Source organism: Phasianus colchicus, chromosome 2, assembly GCF_987193195.1.
Source record: "Phasianus colchicus chromosome 2, bPhaCol1.hap1.1, whole genome shotgun sequence".
Classification (NCBI taxonomy): domain Eukaryota; kingdom Metazoa; phylum Chordata; class Aves; order Galliformes; family Phasianidae; genus Phasianus; species Phasianus colchicus.
The window spans coordinates 56,967,249-56,990,975 of record NC_143437.1 but is presented as its reverse complement, the minus strand read 5'-3'; the positions used below and the strand labels follow the sequence as shown (position 1 = coordinate 56,990,975).

The 23,727-nt window shown below is 37.6% G+C and overlaps 1 protein-coding gene across 3 annotated transcripts in view; it reads left to right on the top strand.

Moving 5' to 3' along the window:
- The window catches only part of ENPP1 (ectonucleotide pyrophosphatase/phosphodiesterase 1), a 51,891-nt gene that overhangs the window by 8,454 nt on the left and 19,710 nt on the right, over nucleotides 1–23,727 (top strand). For all 3 annotated transcript variants that reach the window (XM_090135789.1, XM_031610569.2, XM_090135790.1), the window contains exons 2-12: nucleotides 3,828–3,900; nucleotides 5,535–5,651; nucleotides 7,069–7,194; nucleotides 7,361–7,421; nucleotides 12,876–12,973; nucleotides 16,724–16,803; nucleotides 18,059–18,178; nucleotides 19,257–19,366; nucleotides 20,967–21,032; nucleotides 21,334–21,406; nucleotides 23,015–23,123. In XM_090135789.1, the coding sequence (XP_089991915.1) occupies nucleotides 3,828–3,900; nucleotides 5,535–5,651; nucleotides 7,069–7,194; nucleotides 7,361–7,421; nucleotides 12,876–12,973; nucleotides 16,724–16,803; nucleotides 18,059–18,178; nucleotides 19,257–19,366; nucleotides 20,967–21,032; nucleotides 21,334–21,406; nucleotides 23,015–23,123 (1,033 nt within the window). The remainder of the gene's footprint in view (nucleotides 1–3,827; nucleotides 3,901–5,534; nucleotides 5,652–7,068; nucleotides 7,195–7,360; nucleotides 7,422–12,875; nucleotides 12,974–16,723; nucleotides 16,804–18,058; nucleotides 18,179–19,256; nucleotides 19,367–20,966; nucleotides 21,033–21,333; nucleotides 21,407–23,014; nucleotides 23,124–23,727) is intronic.

Here is a 23,727-nt window from a genome sequence, read left to right as displayed (position 1 = left end):
TGTGTAACACATTTGTTTCAGTACTGCTAACTTCTTTTTGCTGATTTACTTAGCCTAATAGCTGTGCTGGTATGAATGAAATATCCATTTCACTTCAACTCAGTGAAATTTATTAAATATCCTCCTGTTTGTGTATAGAGCTGAGTTGGTGAGGGTTATCCCTACTTAAAAATAGCTTTTATAAACATGAGCAAATGTTCTGCTGCCTTTGGCACGTGTGGATAAGTTTTTCCTTTTTTTTTTTTTTTAATCTGTACAGTATGTTTTCTGTACTTTTAATACGCCCTTTATAAAGGCAGAAGATGATTATGCTGTTACTTGAAATTCATTATTTTTTACTATCTTCTTCACAAATGAAATTCTTCCTCAAGGGTCTTTCAATGTTAAAGTCTATGTTTATGTGTAATTATTTTAGGCGCATAAAATGGTGAAAACATAGCCCTTCACAGATCCCAGTGGTTTTGGAAAATTCCACATGTTTTTGTAATGCTGGCATTACGAACCCGGTCTAGACATTCTCACTTCATGGGCAGACGTGACACAGCAACTGCAAGAGTCAATCATGGATGTTAGAACGAAAAACCACTGTTTTGTATGGTTTCTTTGTTAATTGCACAGCAGTTAGTTAACTAATGTGGCTTAAACCTTGGAGTGACATAGAACACTAGGGATGAAAAAAGGATAGAAAGTAGCTGAGATCACGGTAGACAAAGAATGATTATGCCTTAAAAGAAACGACAGTGTGTTTTTTGCTGTAGGAAATACAGAGGGGAGAGTAGGGGAGATGGACAAAAAAAAAAAAATTGAAGAGAAGTGGACTGTGGCAGAATAATATTTTGTTTTTCTTTTGCAAAGGAATGGTGAAAGATTTCCCTGTGTATCACTGTGTATCACTGGGACCTGCCCTGTAGTTAGCTGATCAGTCACTTTGGCATTTGGTATCTACAGACTGCACTTGAACCTTTCCACCAGCTCACAGAAATTGCTGGTGGATTTCTCTTTGACAAGGGAGCTGTCAATTTCTCTTTCCCTACAGAGTTGAGTGGTGAAAATAAGCCTTCTCTCTAACCATGTTATCATCTTGCCATCTTCCCAGCTCAAAATAAAAGGCTTTTGAAATGTTCTCAGGATTGCAGTTTTCCAAATACTCAACCACCTATTCCCAACCACTATAATGTTCACAAAGCAAAGCTTTTATTGCTTCCTCCCACGTAAAGGAAGCAGTGATAGACAGAGATTCATCCCTGGATGGCAATGTTTTTGATTCCAAAACAAGCTTTCTCAGAAAATATTTTTAAAACAAAACAGGACATTTTCTTCTCTTCAGTTGTTGCTGTGTTGGTTGAGAAACCTTACATTTTGTTCTAGCAATCTCTCAAAGTAAAAATAATAAAAAGTTATTGTGCTGCTTTTGTCAGTAATGAGGTCTGGTTCTTTGCCTTCCTATTGTGTGTTGGATTCCCATATTCTTTCTGCAAGGTTGTAACAAGGCTCTTGTTAGTAAACCTTGAACTATATTTGCAGCTGCTTGTCTGCATTTAACAACAATAAACAAAATCTTTACACAGCAGAATACAGCATCCCAAACCTGATCTAGGTGTATGCAAAATAGTTCAGGTAGTATTAGTAAGCTACCTGCTGCAGTGAAGTCCCAAATAGCAAGAAGTGAAGTAGATAAGTCCACCTTAGGGCTGCATTAGTGAGATAACCTTTTGTACCTGGGCAGTCTTCTTTAAAGTCAGTCATTTCTGGTCATTTGCAGAGCTGATGATCTCAGAGCATTTTCACTGACAGACAGCATGTTAACAGTTACTGTAATAACTCTTGCTGGGCTTAGGCAAGACTGCTACTGCTATTGACCAGGTTTAGTTGTTCCACATTGTTCCATCAGAATGCTTGTGCCATTTGTGTGGGTAATATCCAAATGACTAAAGACTAAGGACTGAAGGTAAAGGTCTTATTTAAAGTAATTATACAGTATAGGGTACTTGATTAGAGTTGACAGTCCCAGGACATCATCAAATGCTCTAAACTACATCCTTGAGAAGTTTCTTTATTAAGATTTGAAGGAACAAAAAATAGTCTTAAATATATTTTACTGCAGAATTCTAAAGCTCTTTCAGGGCTAGTGTTAAGAAAAGAAAAGAAAGGCTTGAGTATCCACTGTTATGATACAGTATAGTTCCCAGCTTTTCTTTAGTTACAGGTGGACATAGTATGCCAAGTAAGAACCTGGAGATTGTTTCTGTTGTTTTTTTCAAGAAACTTGAGAGCAGAATAGATTTATATTAGGCAAAGCATTGGTAGTGTGCTGTATTCTATGATGCTCAGTGGTTTCCATAGTATCACTTGCTGGAAACACAACTAGCACTACTTTATCAGAAATGCTATCATTTTCCTACCCAAAAGATACTAGCATGTCCCAGTGAACATAATCCTTTCCATGCTTTTGCTTGTTGAAATTAGTTATATTCATGGAAGGGAAAACTGAAATTTTGGAGCACAGTGCAAAAATAGGGGTTGATAACACTTGGTGCCAAAATCTCAGGAATAAGATTACACTCAGAATAGAGTGGTTTTTATTTGTTTGACGCCTGCTTGTGGTAACATATCAGCAGACATTCTACTCATGGCAGTCATGAGTGCATTGCTGGCTTTCCCAGGCTGCCTCTAATTACTATCGATGTAGTGATAATATATATGCACTGTTCCTCAAGAGTTTATGGACCAAATCACAGAATCACTAAGGTTGGAAAAGACCTACAAGATCATGCAGTCCAACTGTCCACCTATCACCAATAGTTCTCACTAAACCATGTCCCTCAACACAACGACCAAATGTTCCTTGAACACCTCCAGGGTCGGTGACTCCACCACCTTCCTGGGCAGCCCATTCCAGTGCTTGACCACTATTTCAGAGGAGTACTATTTCCTAATGCCCAGCTTTAATCTCCACTGGTGCAGCTTGAAGCCATTCCCTCTGTTCCTATCACCAGTTACATGAGAAAAGAGGCTGACCCCCAGTTCAATACAATCTCCCTTCAGGTAGTTATAGAGAGGAGTAAGGTCTCCCCTGAGCCTCCTCCAGTCTGAACAATCCCAGCTCCTTCAGCTGCTCCTCATAAATCCAGTGAGGATAATGAGGTTAGAAGGAATCTATCCCTTTATTTAAGTAAGCATTAGATCTTGCTTAAAGTGCTGGGTGTGAGCAATACGGTGCCTGTTTAATAGCCTTAAAGCATTGAAAATCCAAAGTAAACATGGCGACAGTTTCTGGTTGGTGTAAGACACTGTGGTTGGTCTAATGTGACATCCCACAGCTGCTTAGCATTGTATAGACCAACACTGAACTACATACTAGGAAGTGGGAAAAGGTTTTCCTGCCTAGGAAAATTATAGGTATCACTTAAGGGCCAGGGCTTCTGTTTGCAGTCTGTGGTCAGTGGCATAACTTCATTTTCTTAGAACAGTCCAGGAGGAAGGAAGAAGTGGAACAAAGAAAGTTTTGTAGAAAATGAATACATGTCTAAACACAAGCATCTTTTTTTCATTTATGAAAGGGAAATAAATCACAGTGTTTACTTGACCTAACTTAATAAGAAAGTTTGGAGAACCCAGTCTAGAGAATTTTCTTTCATGCACAGGTAATTAGTTGCAATCAGTGTAACTGCTTCTGTGAGTGAAAACTGCAAGTGGTGAAATCAGCCTCCTAATCTGCATGTTGATCAAGTTCAGTATAATTGTGTAGTGTTACTACAGAAAATGAAGGCTTTCTAAACCATTCTGTGGTCACTCACAATTGTTCTCTTTTCCTTTCTGTCCCACAGATACTCTGTGTCTGCGTGCTAACGACAATCCTAGGATGCATATTTGGCCTGAAGCCTAGCTGTTCAAAAGATGGTAACTAATATGCCTTTCATTAGTAACATTTCTAGTAATTTCTTTTTTTCTTCTTCTGTGAGTTAATTTTAGTATTATCAGAATGCTATCCTTTCTTGCTACATGAAGAACATTGGATGCATTGGTTGAAATAGTTTCATTTGGAGTGGCATGAAAATATCGGGAAATAAACCTTGGCTGTACTTAGTACCTGTGTACATCCTTGGAAGGTAAACTCATCCCTGTGCTCAGTGTCTAAGCTGACAGCTTCTATGTATCCCAGCTGCATCTGTGGTGATGTCACGTGGCTGACTTTTCTCAGTTCCCTATTAAAAAAAAGACCAACAAAAAAACACACAAACAAAAACAAAACCCCAAAACCAACAATTTCTATTCCACGTTGTCCTGGAACATTTATTTTTCATCATTTCCAGTCAACTATGAAAATAAAAAGGTTGGTTTCTTTTTTTACTGGTTGAAATTGTAGTCTGAAATTGTTCTTTGTGGAATTTTTTTACTGTTTTCTACCCTGAAAATAAATGATCTTTTTGATGGTGAAGTTTCTTAAGATAGAAAGTTAAACATTTTAAGAAATCAAGCTTCTCCTTCAGAACAATTTTATTCATGCCACAAATCTAAAATAATTGAAAGTCTGTTTAACAAACAGCGCTGCAATGATTTTTAACCAAAATGCAGAATATTAGCTCCTTATTAAGAATCTGTTTAACTTTCCCCATTTTATTAGAGTTTTATCATACCACCACATTATTACCTTTTTCTTTATTACCTCATACCACACACTTCAAGATTTTTGAGAAGTCAAAGACAGAATTGTGGATTCACTTCATTTACTGCTTACAGTAAAACGCTGGCCAAATAAGGTGCTGCTAATGCTGGAAATCAGTAGTATGTTGTTATTATTTTTTTTCAGGCAACCACATCTTACTTTAGAAGGCTCTGCCTTTCTTGCTTTAAAGCTGAACAAATATTAAAGCAGTGACCAGTACACAAAGGTTCATATCTTTGTGTCTGATTGGGAACAGATCTTCCTGTATCTCCGAGTAGTACCTTGACTGTGATGCAGTGGGATGTAGAGCTGGGCTTCTTCAGTTTCTGTGCTGGAGTGCCTCTGTTTTGTATGAAAATAGCTATTCAGACTATGGAAGAGTTGCAAGCCTGCCTCATTCAATCAAGATTTCAACTTATGCTTATTTACTTAAAGTAGATGACTGTCAGCCCCAAAAATGAGGATCAGTGTTATCTACACTTTCAAGGCTCACTAGCTGAAACATGGGTTCATATTTCCTCTAATGGAGATATTTCATATGCTGAATGACTGTACAAATATCTCCTGGTGATGCAGAGAGGCAGTGGAAGTCACAACTAGAATTGTAGTCCTTTGTTTCAATGATGTCTGCCAGAAATGAAACACCACGTTCCTGTTAAAACAGGACCTTTTTTTTTCTCTACATCATGACACTTTCATTCAGTAAGAGAAAATAAATATGTTTAGTTGATTTAAGACTTTTCTTCAGCTGCTGCTTTTTTCTTTTTTTTTGCAGCCACACTGTCAGTAATGGAATGACCAACTGTGTCACTCTTTAGGCTGATTGTTTTCTTTGCATATTGATTAATAACAGTATTCTATATTACAGTAAAAACCTGCAAAGGTCGTTGCTTTGAAAGGACCTTTGGAAGCTGTCGTTGTGACAGAGATTGTGTTAAGCTTGGAAACTGCTGCTTAGATTACCAGGAAACATGCATACAACCAGGTAAGAATGGAAAAAATTATGGAGGCAAGCTCTCATATGGGACATCTCTGCATATGTGAACTCTGTTGTGGTCAGATGATCATTACTCCAAGTTTAAATGGTTTTCAGGGGGCAAGAGAGGGAAGACTGAGCAGCGTGGTGACTCTGCTGCAACAGTCCCACCTCTTCCTACTCCCTCTGTTGGCGATCGTGTTACTAAGGGCTCCTGAGGAAGGAGCTTCAGGGCTATGTGTAGCTGTTTTACACACCAGTAAAGCTTTTATGCTGTCAGTGGGAGAGAGAGTGTGAGAGTGTGTTGCTGCACTCTGCCTTGAAAAGCGCAGCAAGAACTGTGGCTGAAGGTCTCAGCCAGCCTTTTGTTTTCTGTGCTCGGGAGTGAGAGAACAGTGGCATGCATTGTCCCATGGATTTTGTATATTGGGTCTTTGTGTCAGTTATGACCCACACGAGAAAGGGGGAGGACAGAGCTGCTCTGTGAATGGTCTTTTCCTATCCAATACCCTGCTGCTCAAGCACTCTGCCCTATTATTCCCCTGCTTCAGTGTGAAGCAAGGTTATCATGCTGGCCTCTGGGACAATGTGGGACAACAAAATAGGCTGCAGTGTTGGAAAATGTTCTCAAAACAGAAAGTTGTCATGATTTACCAAAAGCTGCTAGCCAGATGGGCAAAGGTGTGACAAGTACCATGGAGAAATTGTATGGAGTAAGATAATATTGTGGATAGTAACACTAAAGACAGAACTTGTAGTTTTACCTTAATACGTGATATATGATATTCTTACCACTTGTTTCTCATCTTGCCCAACTTTACAAGTCTTTGTAGAACTTATTAACATAGTCTCACTCTGAAATTTAAAATTCCAATGCTGACTTTTTAGAACCAAATGATTAAACTGAACTCAGTTGTTTGCTTCAACTGATTATTGTTCAGAGGTCCTCTGCATAAAACTTTTTGCATGTTAGAAAACTTGTGTGGGAGTTACTCTCCTCTCTGTTTAATTATACCAGTTTAAAGAATTCTTTAAAACAAACAGGAGAGCCTATCTTACAACTAAGTTAGGGATTTTCTTGATGCAGTTGTTGGGGAGCTTGTTTATAGCATGAGTTTATTGGATTAAGTCTACACAAATTACCATACTTAAGGAGATCTGTAGATTCTTTCTGTTGACCTTTCATGATCTGTGGTATTTTTAAGTGTATGCTGCGTAATTGCCTTCAGATGTCTGTGCATTCAGATTGTTCAGCCATGGCTGTTAATGTGTTCCAAAATGCCAAAGCTTCTGCTATTATTCATGCATTAAATACCTCAGGACTTTTTTTTTTTTTATGAATACTCATTTGAGAACTTACCATTCACTATGTTAATGTGACACTTGCATGGGTTGAACTGTTGTACTGTCTGTCATCTGTTTGTAGCTCATATATGGACATGTAATAAGTTCAGGTGTGGAGAGAAGAGGCGACCGGAATATCATTGCTCCTGCTCAGATGATTGTGTGGAAAATAATGATTGCTGTGTCAATTATCAAGCCGCATGCAAAGGTAAATGTCCTCAGTGAATTCCTGTAGTGTCTCTTGTGTACCTGTGTTTGTTTGAATGGAGTAAGGACACAGTATTTTTAAAAACATCTTATAAAGTGAAAAACTTGCATTGATCAATAAAGTAATTTACTGTCTTGTAAAATAAATTGCACTCATTTGTTTTAAGGAGAGGCAAGCTGGGTTGAAGAAGAGTGTGAGGACATTACTGAACCTCAGTGTCCAAAAGGGTGAGGATATTGTATATTTGCATAGCTCTGCTCTTTGCTTTTGAGATTATTTTCCTTCATGTGCCTTCCTGGGACCTGCTTGCCTGTCTTACTCATAGTAGGAGAAACTGCCAGCCAACTGGGGACAGCCATTCAGACAATATTGGGTTGTGCATACTAACAAGCCAAGTTGCTCAATCCCAGTAGCACTCACATATCCCAGCACTTGCTTGACTTGCAGGGTATATCTTTTCCCACACTTTGCCATCTCTCACAGCTGTGTGTATGTTCTGAGGAGCCCTTCTTTGTGCCAGCCATACTGTTACTCAAAACATGCTCCAACATATTCAGTCTCAGAGAACCCACTTGGCAGTCTTAGACTCTGAAGACTTCCTCTCTTCCTCATCACCCCGTGGCTGCTCCAACCCCATAGCTGCAGGACATGGGCAGATCATTGTCCCAGTGTCATTGGCACTAGGACAGAATTTTTAGCAAGCTAGCTGAGCTACTTTCTTCTGAAGGCATAAAAAGGTTCCATGTGAGCTCCCATGGGATTGTTGATCATTGGGTCTGTTCCACATAGGGTCTGCTCCTGAAAGCTGTATGGCACCAGCATGTGGGCTCAAATAGTACAGCACAGTTCCCAGCCAAAGAGTCATGCTGCACTTTGTGTAATGTTCTTGCTGTGGAATGTTCAAATTAACAGTGGAGTTGAAGTTGATTGCACCCTGTTGTTGGATGCATCAGGCATTAAGAGAAGTGACTTAGCCACTCCTGACTGAAAAGCGTTCCACTGGAAAAGAAAGTGAAAATATGCTGTGGGAATGAGTTGAGTTCAGCTACATTCTTGTCTGAAAAGTGTCAAAAACAAATGTTGATGATTTTGAAATGATGTTCTGGAAGTATACTTAGCAAAGTAAAACTTTTTTTTTGTTGTTACTCTTTTTGACTTAAGTATTTAAATCATGCTATCTTTATTTGAGTTATAATATTGTCAAAGTGTATTTTTTTTAATGTTTCTATACAAAATGAGCATTTTTCATTCTGATTCAGAATAACAAATTGACACTTCAGAATTTGTTTCAAGACAGATATTGGAGATTCTTAAGCCCAAGTCCCTGATAAGCTGTAGCCAGCCAGTTGTGGAAGCTTTTGTTATTAATTCCTCTTCTGAAATATTAGTGTAGGGCTGTGTGCTGGAAACTGACCCTAGGATGCTGACTAAGTTGCAAACAGACAAGCAGGAGCCTCACGCAGATCCATAGTTAATGGTGTAAATGTCATAGGGCAACTCCTGGTGGTTAACTTGTTTTAAGGAGATTTTTCTTTTGGTTTGGTTTTTTTGTTTTGTTATTTTTTTTCCTATTCAGCCCATGGAAAGAATGCATAGTTACTTTACTAAAATTGTTATAATTGTGGCAAAACCAGAAATGTTGCAATAAAACCCAGCTAAGGAAAGGGTGATGTGTGGTCAAATTTGAATCAAGCGGTGTTTACTGAAAGCTCACCTCAGGCTGTTAGCACACAGGCTTCTCCCCAGACTGACAAGTCTGTAAACAAATCCCTTCTTCCTGTGGCAGAATAGGCAAGAACACAGTTGACTTGAGTTTAGCACTTGGTTTTTGGCCTCAGGGTATTGGTTCTGATTCTGTACATGTTCACGTATGTGTTTTCTGGGCTCAAATTGGATTGTTCATGTAGTGAACAGAGGAGACAAAAACTGCAGTGTTCAGTGATGTGCTGAATCTGAGAAAATTTGCTGATTTCAGTTAGACTGCTCAAATGCTTTAAATGAAGTACAAATGAAGATAATTGTATGAGCTTCAACAAGAACCAGTGCCAGATCCTGCACTTTGGTCACAGTAACTCCATGCAGTGCTAACAGCTAGGGGCAGAGTGGCTGGAAAGCTGCATGAAGGAAAAGGATCTGGAGGTCTTAGATGACAGCTGGCTGACCATAAGCCAGCAGTGTGCCCAGGTGGCCAAGAGAGCCAGTGGATCCTGGCTTGTGTCAGAAATAGTGTAGCCAGCAGGAGCAGGGACGTGATTGTCCCCTGTACTTGGCACTGGTGAGGCCGCACCTTGAGTACTGTGTTCAGTTTTGTGTCCCTCAGTGCAAGAAAGACATCAAAGCCCTGGAGCGTGTCCAGAGAAGGGCAATGAAGCTGGTGAGGGGTCTGGAGCACAGGTCTAACGGGAGCAGCTGAGGGAACTGAGATTGTTTAGCCCGGAGAAGAGAAGGCTCAGGGGAGACCTTATTGCTCTCTACACTGACTTGAAAGGAGGCTGTGATGAGGTGGGAGTCAGTCTCTTCTCCCAGGTAATTAGCAATAGGATGAAAGGTAATGGTCCTAAGTTGCACTCAGGATAGGTTCAGGCTGGATATTAGGAAAAATTTCTTCTCAGAAAGAGTAATCAGGTATTGGAACAGACTGCCCCGAGAAGTGGTGGAGTCTTCAGTGGGCTGGAAGAAATCCTGTGTGTCTGAAGACTATTCATTATTTACTTTCTCCTTGATAATTGAATCTTTATTCTTCCTTTTGAAGCCTACATGCAGTTGATGGAAAAGAGAAAGTTTTACTTCTAATACTTTATGACTGTGTATAGGCAGAGTTCTGTAGGACTTCTCTGTGTACGATGTTTAGATTTTGTTGTTATTTTTGTGGTCTAACCAGGCTGAGAAGCAGGTCAGCTTGGCAGCATTGTCTGAGTTCAGTTCCCTCAGTCGTACTGGCTGGTGAACCTGCTAGACCACAGCAAGCCTGTATTGCCTGTGTTATGTTTCCATAGAAGCCAGTTTATAGGAGTAGATAATTACCACTGCATTTCCTTTAGCTTGGAGTCAGGATGTAACTGTGGCATATGTATTTATCCAAGTGCAGCAAAACAGCCTTGTCATACAGCTTGAACATAGCCAGCATGAATCACAGACAGGGTCAAAACTTGGGCCTCTGAAATCTTACCTCTGCTTGCTTATGATAGCACATTTTGAAAGCAGCAAGTATAAGCTTAGATACCACCAGAAGGTCATAGAAATCACTGATTTATCTCAGAAATGAGCTTAGGTCAGTTTGTGAATTAGGGTTTTACTCAAAGGGAATTGCACTGGATTTCTTCCAAAGAACACAGTCTAACGTAATCTCTCATGCTGTGCTTCCCTGAATACAGGATAGATCATCAACTGTTTGAATTTCAGCATGTCTGAGGATACAAGAAGCAAAATGTAGCAATGGCCTATCTTGTCAAGTCTAATTTATATGTGTGAGGTGGTCAGTACCTGGATTTGCTGACAACTAAGACATATACTCAGTAGTTGGTTTACTTGTAAATGCCAAAGGTGCAATAGTATCAAGTCCCCTTCTGAGGAGTTTTTGGTTTTTAGTTAGATTTGTAAGCAAGTGATATTGAACAGACTTTGCCTCAAAATTCATACTTTATTGCAGGAAATTTGCAGTGAAATTTTTTAGAAATTTTTTCTTTGGAGAGAATCAATTAAAAAAAAAACTGAGAGAAAGTGCAGAGATCAAAACCTGTGATAGAACAAAAATGCCCGTAATATGGGTGAAGAGATAATGGGTGAAGAATTTTCTTACTCTTTTTTTCACCAGAGACTTTTCTCTTGGCCTTGATGATCATAGATTTCTTGTTCCCAGCTTACTGTCTCTATTGAACTTTACAAAAGATGGTATTATAGATGATATCTAGATGAAAATCAGGCTACAAGCACACGTGTTACAAATACATTTTAATAGTTTATTTTGTCTGAGACAGGGTAGGCTGTGTGATGGTTCTGACTAAAGAAGTCATTTTGGCTAAACTGTTTTCCAGTAGTTTCTACCTGTTGATTAAAATTTTCTTTGGGTAGACATGTTCTGGTTGTCTGACTAATCTTCAGGTTAATGCAGTCACGTTTGTTTTAGACTGAAATAAGGCTTATAAACATTTCATTTGTCAGGGTAAATGGTGGTTTGGATTTTTTTGTGTGGTATGTCACTTAGGAAATTGTCAACACTTTACAAGCAATATTTGTCTTCTATCATCACTGTTTTATTTTGGGAAACTGAAGTGCAATAAAGTTTTTTTTTTTAAATTTCCATTTTACAATTTGTAAACAGTAAAAGGAAAAATGAGCTTGCAATTGGCGTGTAAGTTATATATTCATTTATTTTAGGCAAAACTATATTTTCAGTGATTGCTTTGTTGCTGGACTGCAGTGCTTTGGCAGCCTCGCATGTTCTCATATATAGGTTCAATGTAAGGATATTTTTTCTTCAGGGAAGAAATTACTGATGTCTATTCCTGTCAGTGATGCAGTGGTTTGAGTTGGAGATAAATCGTTTGGACAGAGCTGAAGCTGGGAACAAATCAAGGCTGGAAAACATAGATTTTGTGGAGACTGGAAAGGGAGAATTTGTTTTTGCTCATTCCAGTGAAATCAGTTTCTGAATTTATCTGCCAAATTCTGGCTTGAAATATTGTTACAGTGTTCCAGTTGTAGGGCTGCATTTTTTAGTTTGAGATTGATGGTATTTGTAGTATAGAGAGAATGGTGGTTCAGTTCTGTTTGGTTAAATAATCTTTGTAAGATGAAAGGAAAAATGTTACAGTAGTGTTTGAACATATCCTGTATATGAGATTTTCCTTAGTTTTGTATAGTCGAAGATAAATTTTGGTGTTTTTTTTTTAATGCTTCTTTTTTTTTTTTTTTTTAAGAGAAAAAAGTAAATTGTAAACTGTAGAGGAGCAAAGTGAATAAAGGAGAGCTACAGATTACCATTGCCTTTTCTCTTTCCCTTTTCTTACCCAGGGATGGAAGGAATTGGGTGATGCTCCAGTGGGGCTGGCTTGAGGATAGAGTACAGAAGAACCCAGATGGGTTGTGTGGGCATCTTGGCTTGTACTTTATTTTTATATTTGTGAAGTTAGGCCCCTGTCACAGGGTGTGCATATATGTCTGTGCACCTTACCTCAGCCTCTTCAGGCAGGGTGTTATGCTAGCCTGCAAAGAAAGGGGATGCAATGGATGTCTTGCTTGCTGTTATGCCAGCCTATGAACCTTTCTGCTTGGGCCTGGATTGTAGTCCTCTCTTTATCAGCCTGGTTTACAGTCCCATAAGGAAACATGTCTAACATGTCTATTTCAGGGAGGGGAGATTTAGTTGGACGTCAGGGAGAAGTTCTTCACAGAGAGAGTGGTGAGGTGCTGGAACAGGCTGCCCAGGGAGGTTGTGGATGCCCCGTCCCTGGAAATGTTCAAGGCCAGATTGGATGGGGCCCTGGGCAGCCTGGTCTAGCATTAAATGAGGAGGTTGGTGGCCCTGCATGTGGCAGGGGGGTTGGAGATTCATGATCCTTGAGGTTCCTTCCAACCCTGGCCATTCTGTGATTCTGTGATTATTGGGAAAAGTTTTTAAATTAATAATATGAATTTATTTTTCAGTCTTACTTTTAATACTTGATATTCTGTTTATACAGATTTAACAAATCTCCGGTGTTACTGTTTTCGTTGGATGGCTTCAGAGCAGAATATTTGCAGACATGGGGTGGACTTCTACCTGTTATTAGCAAACTACGTGAGTAGTTTCCTTGTCTAAGCAATATCACGCTGTCTTACCACAAAAACCCATTGGTTTTGTTTTTCTGTAGATGCCGCTATTCTTACTTTTAAAAATCCTCACTAATCTTGCATAAAATTCAAGTTTTTGCCTCATATAACAGCTTTGTAGAGAACTTGAGTTTTCTGGGGGTGGAAGGGCAAGGAGAAGAGACGGTAGTAGAAACAGTTTGTCTGAACTTTGGATTTTCAGTATAACCTTAAAAAAAACAGCTACACAGCCCTTGCAGTATTTAGGAGATAGATGCTTCTGCTGTGAGTTTGACGTAGGCTCACATTTTAGTCTGCATTGCATAGTGTCTCATACTTAGGTGGAATGGCTTTGAAGAAAATAGAAAATGAGGTAGAAGGCATTTCATTTTGTTTGAAAAAAAAAAAAAAGAAGGAAGATACTAGAAATAGATCATTTAGAAGGGCTGGTATGTGGTATAGAATTATGATGAATCTGAGAAAATCTTTAGCAAACATTTTCAGAAAAAAATAGAGCTTCATAAATGCAGATATTTTTTTCCTGTGGACTGTGTAGTGTCTTATTGAACTTTGAAGTTTCTCAGTAACTTTACTTTTCCTGTCTCTATTTTGCCTGTGGTCTGTAAAGAACGGTGGCATTTCTTGTCTGAAAAATATGCCAATCTTGTTGTCATTCATAAATTACTACCTGGTGTGACTGGTTTCAGTTTGACTAAAAATAAATCAGTAAAAATACTTGCTTTTTTACAGTGGTTGTTACAACTCGATCTATTCTGCAGCATAACAATTCACAGATGTATTTGAGGTTTTGGCTTTTTTTTTTAATGCAGTGTTAGAATAAAATGAGGCTTTGAAAGAATTTCATAAGATGCAGTTATTGAAATTTTCACCATAAGAAGGGCTTTGAAAGGAGATGCTGGCTGTAATCAGTGTTACAGCTCTGGCTGAGATACAAGACAGTGGTGTCAAAAGCATCTGCAGGATTTCTTGTCTGCCACATCCACTTCTACATGCAAAGTTTATCAGTTCTTTGATTTGGATAGATTACAGTGCAACTTTTCCTGATGACTTTCATAATAAGTTTGTATTTCTGTTTCCACTGAGTCCATCATGAATTCTAACTACTAAGAAATTCAGTTGCCTCAAACAAATCTTTCATTGTTTTCATCAGAGCCATGGAATTTTTGGTGATCAAAAATTAGATTGTTTAAAGATTCTAAAACCAGAATGTCTAATAGTGTTCTAGACAGAATGAAAAACAATATGGATAGAAATACTATTTCTATGTTAATTCTGCTGTTTTCTACTATTCTGGAACACTTTTTGTAAGTTGATAGTCCTTTATAATACAGTACAGAGACTAATCAGCCTGATCTTTCTTACAAAGCCTTGCTCTCTAACCTTTTTTCCTCAGTAAAGTTGTTGAAAAGCTCAGACGGAGCAAATATCCTTCTGTAAGAGAAAAGTCATCAGATGGACAGATACTGGTTTCACTAAGGAGTAGATCATATGACACTGAGCCTTCCAGTCTCCATGTGCCTGGCATCCCATCCATTTGTGGTCACTGAAAATGGTGCAAGCTGTCATTTCTGTGAGGGCATAAATACTCCTACAGTGTTTTATTGTGCTACAAGGAGTAGTGAAGTCTATCCCCCTCTGGGAGACTGAAAATTATAATGAATAAATTGCTTGGCAATTGCTAAAAGATTGTGCTGAATCCTTCTGAAGGTTGTTGTTATCCCTTTAAAGGACTGGTAAGTGTTTAAAAGACTTATAGTTTATGAATGATGGCACTTACGAAACCATGAACAGTTTTCCACGTTATCTAATGTGACTGCTTACAATTTCCTTAAATTAGAGTGTTGCTAAATCCCCAGATTTTCCCCTTTCAAAACTCAATGGCTAGTACAGTGTTCAATTGTATTGCTTGCTTGCTTTTTAGTATTGATAGAAGAGAGAAGATAATGGCTATATTTTTAATTCAGACATATCTACAGTACGAATCTCTTTGTCTCCTTGGAGATCCTTGGTAGAGTAAATGCCTATAAAGCAATATCATAATTTCACATTTAGGAAGTTTTATTACACACCCACACCTGTCTGTTGAAAGTGGGGTATTCAGAATAGTGCTGAGGCTTCTCAGGGAACATATGCATAACCATTATGTGTACACGGAGGTTCAGAGAGGTCATATTCACATGCTTCTTTTCCACTGTGATATCATAATTTAAAATAAATCCTTTTGTCTTCATCTTTAAGTAGGACAACAAACCAAAAATAGGAGTGATAACTCATGGAAAGTTTCATAAAAAAAAAACTCTTGAATTTTGGACAAAACATGTTCTAAGTGTATTTTTTCTCTAACTTAAAGCAAAATCAACCAACCAACAAACAAAACAACCCACACAGTGGCAGTAACTGCTGTTCCCGAAAACAACATCAACAACAGATTTGGAGTTGGTTGAAATTCATCAAGTGTGTTGCAGTACCAAAAAAGTACAGCTAATTATCTGTTACTTCAGAACACAAAGGTAAAGAGAATGCCTGTGTAATCTGAGAGGGCTTTTATTGCTGGATTCTTTTTATCTTAATTCCCACAAATAAATTAGTTCAACTAAGACTCAATCCAAAGCCCCAGTCCCATGAGTTCTAAGTGCTTTGAAATGAAGCTTCTTGTCTTATCAATCTTTTTGTTCTCTTTTATAAGTATATATGTGACCCAGAGTGTGAGTGAAGAAGATCCAGTTGTCTTCTTTCTATAGGATCATTACTTTGGGCTCTTTAGCATCCATTGAAATGTTTTTGGTTTTCACATTGTATTTTTAATGTTATTAATGAAGGCTACTATTTTTTACTGAAAATCAGGTCCCATACATTTGCTTGTGGAAATCTAGGCAGCTAACTTGAGTAAACTTTGCTGAATTGTTTTGGCCTGAAAAATGTATCTTCAAAATAATAAAGACCGTGCACTAATCTTCTTTTTTTTAAATCAAGATAGAGGAAACTTTGAGATTTATTCTAGAATAAAAGCTTATTTAAATAAATAATTAAAGAAAGTGCAAAGTGAATAGTGATTTGATAGGCAATTGAGAGAGTCAGGGTACCACTGTTCCATCAGCTATTTCACTTCTGAGACCTCTCAAAGAGCTAGTTAGTCTAAAGCTGCTCATTTCACCTTCTGCTCAGCAGGACAACTTTGGAGGGAGTGATTTCTTTGATTACAGTGAGGGTGGTGAGACTCTAGAACAGGTTAACTAGTGTTGTGATTGATGCTCCAATCCTGAAGGCTTCAAATGTGAGTGTGGATCAGGCCCTAAGCAACCTGGTCTAGCCGTGGTGTTCCTGTGCATTGCAGGGGAACTGGACTGGATGGTTCTCACAGGTCCCTTCCAACTCTAAGGATTCTGTGATTCTATGATTACTCATTCTTACCTATGCATGTGCTTTTCTTAAGGACTGTAGATGTTGTTCATGTGACCATGGGAGTTAGTCATTAGGAATATTTAAAATTTGTATTACTAACCATTCATTCAGCTTGTAAATAAATGTGGGAAGAAATAGGAGAGATTAACTCCAGAATTCTGAAAAATTAAAACTTAAGGATTAAAAATTAAAACTAAAGGAAGCATCATTAAAAAAAAAAAAACAACTAACAACAAAAAATGTTTTTGCATGAGAGAAACTTGCTGAGGTTTCTTCATCTGTATTTTAGCTGTTTTGCCTTCTTCCCTCTCTCTAGAGAAATGTGGAACATACACTTCCAGTATGAGACCAGTGTATCCTTCAAAAACCTTTCCCAATCACTACTCCATCGTCACAGTAAGTATTCATGTGTATCGTGTTTCTGCTACTGAAGAATTTTTATTATCAAGTTGTCTCCAAGACAACAGTGTTTTTTTCTCTTGTGTAGGTTATTAAAATTATTGGATTTTGCCTAAAGAATGTGGAAGTATGTTTTTTATACTCCACAAAATTTGGATTAATAGTCATTACATAGCACTATGATTAAGTGGTTAGATCTAATCTGATTAAGTAATTGAATTTTTCCAATACCAGCTGTAAGAATTCCCATATAGGTGCAAAGTCATGTCGCTTTTCAACTCCTAATTTGTATTAATACTTCCACTGATTGAAGATCTCTCTCTTCAGTATGAAGGCAGCCTTGTTCCACTTGTTTAAGGCATCTTGATCTGACCCAAAGATGAGTATGAAATGAAAGATTTGAACATTGCATTGATGTTCATTTTGTGATTGACAGTACCCAAACCTGGATAGGGATGTCCCAGTCCTGACCTAATAAATTTCTCTACTTTCTGTGTGTAGTAAGATAAAGAAGATTTTCAAGTCTAGATGCAGAGCTGGAATCCAGCAAAGCCTTCTTATTTTCATGATGTGAGAGCTAAAATTCAGTTAAATACTTGAGGATCTGGGTCTTCTTTCTTCTCTTCCCAGTGTTTTGGACTGTCTTTTGATAAGCGAGCAGGAGCAACAGGAATGAGATTTTTAATTGTGTTTCCTCCCAAATATCCATGTTTGAATATGCAATTAGAGGCATTAATCGTGTTCTACAGCCACTTTAGAGTATCTCTAAATACAGTGTAGGGCTTTATCTCAGCTGCCCATTATTTTGAAAATTAACAGGCTGTGATGTTTATGAGGGCCTTAATGGTGTTGTTACTGCATCCTTTAATCTGAAAAGAAGCCAGTCTGTATGAAAGCAGAGCAGTAAGTCTTTTCAAACTACCTACAGCTGGTGACTCAGAGAGCTTCTTTCACTGTTTACATGATAATTTTCCCTATTTGGAGCTTTCAGCCACTAACAAATAATTTTCATTTGAAATACCTACTTTTTATCATTACTGTGTTTCTTATCTAACTGAGAAGTAGTGAAGAATTAAAAGACAAGGCTTGGTTGCAATTAAAGGTATTGATTTTAAATTTGGGAGTTGAGTTACTGAAGGAATAAGGTTACACACTTATTTGATTTGCATGTTTGTCTAACAGGCAGCTGTTTGTGTAGCTACAAGGTTCTTTTTCTTTATTGCATTGCAACAAGGTTTAATCTCCTTTATAGGGACTGTATCCTGAATCTCATGGTATAATTGATAACAAGATGTATGACCTCAAAAGAAATGCATACTTTACCCTTAAAAGTAAAGAGAAATTTAATCCGGAGTGGTACCAAGGACAGCCTGTAAGTATTACTGCACTGCTGAGAGCATACTGCACTGTATTTTCATATTATTTAATGTCACTTGGTTACACAGTGATGTTGAAAGAGTACAGAGGGTACTTTCAAGTCAGCCAAGAAGGGTTACTCAGCATGGTTAGGAATTGCCATAGTAGAGCCGCAGGATTAGGAATGAAACAGCGTAATAGATTTTGTTGAACTTCAGTGGAATTTTCCCCAAGGAGGAAATAGCTTAAAATAACTAATAAAGATACCAGATTTTGTCTGTTCTCAATGTCAAGTGTGTTTACAGTTAACTTCATCTAAGGAAATTGACAGGCCAGTTAGCTTTGGTAATAAGTAGTAGTGAAGGTTTGTATTCTGCCCAAATTACTATTGAGTCTAAAGATACAATTCTAAAAGAAAACCTTGTGGTTCAGTCTTACTCCTATTGCAAATCTGCTGAGCCTGCCATCAAAATGAAATGGTATTGGAAAGGTTGGTTGAGTACTAGCATGAAGAATAGGAAAGGAACAGATACAACCTTTTAGTAATAGTGGGAGGACTGATTTTTTGAGGAGGAAAGAATACAGTTAGACTTTGCAGACCATGGAGAAGAAAATGGTGCATGAGTCAGATGGCAAAAAAACATTGGAAGCAGAAAAAAACCCCTGTAAATCATAGAATCTGTAGTAAAATTGAGAGAGTAGACCTAACTGTTGTTCTGTATTTCACAGTATGCATATTCCTTGGAACATTCCTGCTCCTTCTTGCTTACTGCACCATTCTTGAGACGTTTCTGCTTCGTGGTATTCAGCCATGGTTCTGCCATTGTGTTCACACTTCTAACTATGGGAGCTGATAGCTCCTGCTTCTGTCTTGGCTTCCCCTGGTGCATCAGAAAATGGGATACAGGTGTTTGCAATAAGGCAATAGATGGGACGGTTTATTGGAACTGTAGATAACAGTGATACACAAAATTGACTGTCTTGTGTGCTCTGCTTACTTTTTTAGTTTTTCATCTTTCTGGAATGTGTAGAGGTGGTGGGAGTGGTTTGCAGTTGAGTGAAATCCACTATTGACAACAATTATTCTCCTGCAGATTTGGCTAACAGCTATGTACCAAGGTCTAAAAGCTGGTACATTCTTCTGGCCTGGATCAGATGTAGCAGTTGATGGGACTTTTCCAGATCTGTATAAAGAATACAATAGGTACGTAAAATCTCATGTCTTGGATTAATATTTTACTTTAACTGCTGCAATGGGACTAACCCCAGAGAAAATATAGAAGTTTTCCTGCATTTTTTTAACAGTTGTACACAGTATGGAAGAAAAGTAAGCCCCACATAATTCCTTTTCACTGTAGTGTAGATTATTTGTCTACCTGTTTTGTCATTCCTCAGCAAACATTTTACAGGAAAGGTAAGGAAAAAACAGCTTTGAAAAAGTACTGGCTTTTTCATTTATTTTACTTTTCATTTATACAAGTCTTCTGTGTGTGTTTAGAGATACTCAATCTATATCACACAGAATCACAGAATCACAGAATTGCCAGGGTTGGAAGGGACCTCAAGGATCATGAATCTCCAACCCCCCTGCCACACGCAGGGCCACCAACCATTCCACCTAATGCTAGACCAGACTGCCCAGGGCCCCATCCAATCTGGCCTTGAACACCTCCAGGGACGGGGCATCCACAACCTCCCTGGGCAGCCTGTTCCAGTACCTCACCACTCTCTCCGTAAAGAATTTCCCCCTGACGTCCAACCTAAATCTCCCTTCCCTCAGCTTAAAACCATTTCCCCTTGTCCTGCTGTCACTCACCCTTTCAAAGAGAGTTGATTCCCCTCCTGTTTGTAGGCTCCCTTTAGGTACTGAAAGGCTGCGATGAGGTCACCCCGCAGCCTTCTTTTCTCCAGGCTGAACAAGCCCAGCTCTTTCAGCCTCTTTCTCTCATAACATGGATAGATCACAGGCCCATGAAAACTAACACCTTACAGATAAGTTGTTCCAATGTAAAATTATTTTCATTGCAAATTTTCAAAATATCTCACATTAAACCAGTGATATTTTATCCTGTGATTGGTCTTCATTGCAATTAATCATTTTCTGCCTAATGAAAATGCTACATAAATCTAGTTACCATCATTTATGTAATAATCTCAACTCTCTACCCAGAAACCAGGCTTCTCATTTCTGTCTTCATAGGATCATTCTGTCTTCCTACATCCTTAATGTAGCATGGAAATCCTGACTCTTGGCTTAATAACAATACTTTTCTTTAGTGACTTGTAAATGTTCAGTTAATCTTGTGATAGATATCTGAATTATTAACTTTGTGAATGCCTTGTGTTATTGCAGGTCAACGTGCTTATTGTTGGTCTATTTCAGAAATTTATATGATGATCTACTTCGTGACATAGGAACTTGTACTCAAACTATATAAACATAAAATCCAAACCTAAGACTTTTTCAAAACTTAATACAGAAATGAAAATCTACGTCTATTTTTGTAACTTTAAATCAATTATTCTGTTTGTAAAATAAACTCAAGCAATACTGAGAGCTGAATGCTAATCTCACTGCAGTCAGTGGGGAGAACATTGACTAAGCAAGTTTTAGAGCAATCATTAACTCTTGAAGAATCCCAGAAAATTAGCACAGATAAATTTGCATTCTCCTATATACCATTAATACCATCCCATTGAATACAAATTTCTCTTCAGAAGAACACTAATTTTGTAAAATGTGTGACTAAAATTTTATACATCTTGGAAATATATATAGTTGATCTTCTATTGTTTTGATACAGCTCAATCCCCTTTGAAGAAAGGGTGGTAACTGTTCTTCGCTGGCTGCAGTTACCTGAAGATGAAAGGTAGGTATACGATTGTGAGTTTTGCTCCAGTGGTATTGCAATGAAATACTTTGTAAATATGATTTCTGTTTTAAATAGTCTTAAACATTACTCTGGCAATGTTAAAGTACTGTTAGTGCAAGCCTGTTTTTATGAGTGAAACCTATTTTTACTGTTACATTTCTCTCTTTCCCTTTAATGTGTCCTGCTTCTGTATGATAGAGTTGTTTCTGATATTTTGTATCCATTGTTGAAATATAATCTCTTCAAGCCGTCTCAATGTGTATGTAAAATATTACATTTTTGGTACTGTTTGATTTAGACCACACTTTTACACTCTGTATTTAGAAGAACCAGATTCCTCAGGCCATAAGTTTGGACCAGTAAGCAGTGGAGTAAGTAATTTCTTTTTCTAATTTAAAGTTTTGATATGATTATATAATAAAGCTTTTATAAATTGTGTTTGATTAACTGAGACCACAGTCAGCATACTTATTACAAAAAAATTTGTAAATAGATGGTTTGTCTGTAATTAACAATGATGCATAACATGTCTATTAAGCAGCCTATTTAGAAAGTCTAGCTTTTATATTTATATTTTTTTCAATAACTTTAATCACCAAAGTGTGTTTAGATGTATTGTGTGTTGTTTTATCTGTCTGATACTAATTCTGAATGATGAATTTAGAATAATAAAACAAACCCAAAAAAACCCAAAACCCAGCACAGCAACAGAAACACTACCAAAGATTATGTGCTTTCACTTTGTCAGAAACAGAGGTTTTAGTGGTGATGATCCATTAATGTTGTGATTTTCTATCACTTACTCCCAGCCTCTGTACAAAGGTTAAATGAATATTGGTCTTATCTCCCTGAGGTTAGAATTAATGCCTTCTTGGGAAAAGTAATAAAAGGGAAGATACCACAGGCTGTAATATAGCTGTTGTATAAGAAAGAAGTCTTTGGGAATTATCAATGTTTCCATTTCCAAGAGTATTAAGTGGCTTTCTATTTTTACAAACTGAAGTGAAAAATGCAAAGGAAAAAGCTCTCAAAAATTCAAGAACTTTTTACTGAATGTTTATAAAGCTTGAGAATCTATCTAGATATCTCACCTCAGTAGTGACAATAGTAGAAAGCTCTTGATTTTTCAAAGGTAATTTCAAGGATAGTTGCTGCCAGGGCTGTTCCAAATGGAAATTTGGAGGCAGATTGCTGCATGCTTGGCTTCAGTCCTCTGGTGTTCTGTCACCAGCACTTGTGTTATAAGGCATTCCTTGTAGTCCTTGGTTGGGGCTCTAGTAAATTGACAAACATCCTCATCTTCATTCTTTAAAACTGCTCTCACAGGCTGTAATCTGATTTTTTTTCCAAATGTTTTTAACTGAGAAAACACATAAAAACATGTAGCTTAGTCTTAGTACAGCGTGAGGGACAGAAAAAATTGGGACCAAGAGCTATAGGGATACAGCCAGTCTTCTGTAGATGGAGGTAGTTTTGAGTAGTGCAGATCCTAGACAGTCTTCAGGTTCTTGTTCCATTTAGCATGATAGTTATACCTCTTGAGCCTGTTCTCAATAGACACAAAGAATATGCATATGAAAGATGCGAAACTGAGAGAAGTGGAAATAGAGCAAGTTTAATGGGATATTGAGAATGCTTCACTCTCATCCTCGAATTTCCTCCTTTACTTTGCACCTTTATATGTTCCTCCTTTATGTGCTCCCTGTTGTAAGTTTGAAGGCTGCTGCATAGCTGGTTAGTTGCCCTATGACCTTCACCTATGTCTGAACTGCATCTCACCTTAAATGGAGAGATTTTTATTTATTATTAGCACATACCTTTGAAGTTTAAATTTATTCCCTCTCTCTAGAAATGTGGAGTTCATTGGTTTTTTTTTAATTGTTACTTACTTATTGGCTTGTTTTTTTTTTGTTTTTTTTTTTTTTTTCCAGTTAAAATGTTTAAGAAGATACTTGACATACCTACTTTTGTCCTTGCAGGTCATTTTGGCATTGCAGAGAGTAGATGCTATAGTTGGGATGCTGATGGATGGTCTCAAACAAATGAACTTGCACAAATGCCTGAACATTATTTTTATATCAGATCATGGTAAATTTGTTTTTATAAAATATGTTTTTATAAAGTAATATTCTGAATTTATTCTTGCATGTTTCTGGTAATGCTAACATATAAAATATGTTTTATATTATGAAGATGGCATAAGAGACAATCAGTTTAGGTGGGAATTAGGCTGTGAATGTGAGGAAAATAAGTGAAGAGCACAGGGAGGGCCACCTGGTAAGAGAAGTAAAAAAATGAATTGAAAAAAACAGGTTTTGTTTTATTCTTCTAACTACACTACACAATGGTCTGTGAATTGCTGAAGAAGTAAAAATCAATGCCATGTATTCCTTTCAGTTATTAATTATCTCATCCATTATTAAAAAACAGTGAATATGAAACTTGGATTTACTTCTGTAGTAGTTTTTCTATATTTCTTTATGTCTATAATAAGAGCTAAAAAGTTGTATCTTTCACCATTCCATTTTCTCAACTGTGCCTGACAAATGAAAGTATGCTTTGATGCAGCATAGGACCAACTTGCAGAACTCATTGTCACTGGGAATAATCTAAGCCAAATATATATGCAGGTTTAAAATACATCCAACAGAAAAACGGAGGATGAACCTGTCGAGCTATAATTCAGTGTAAG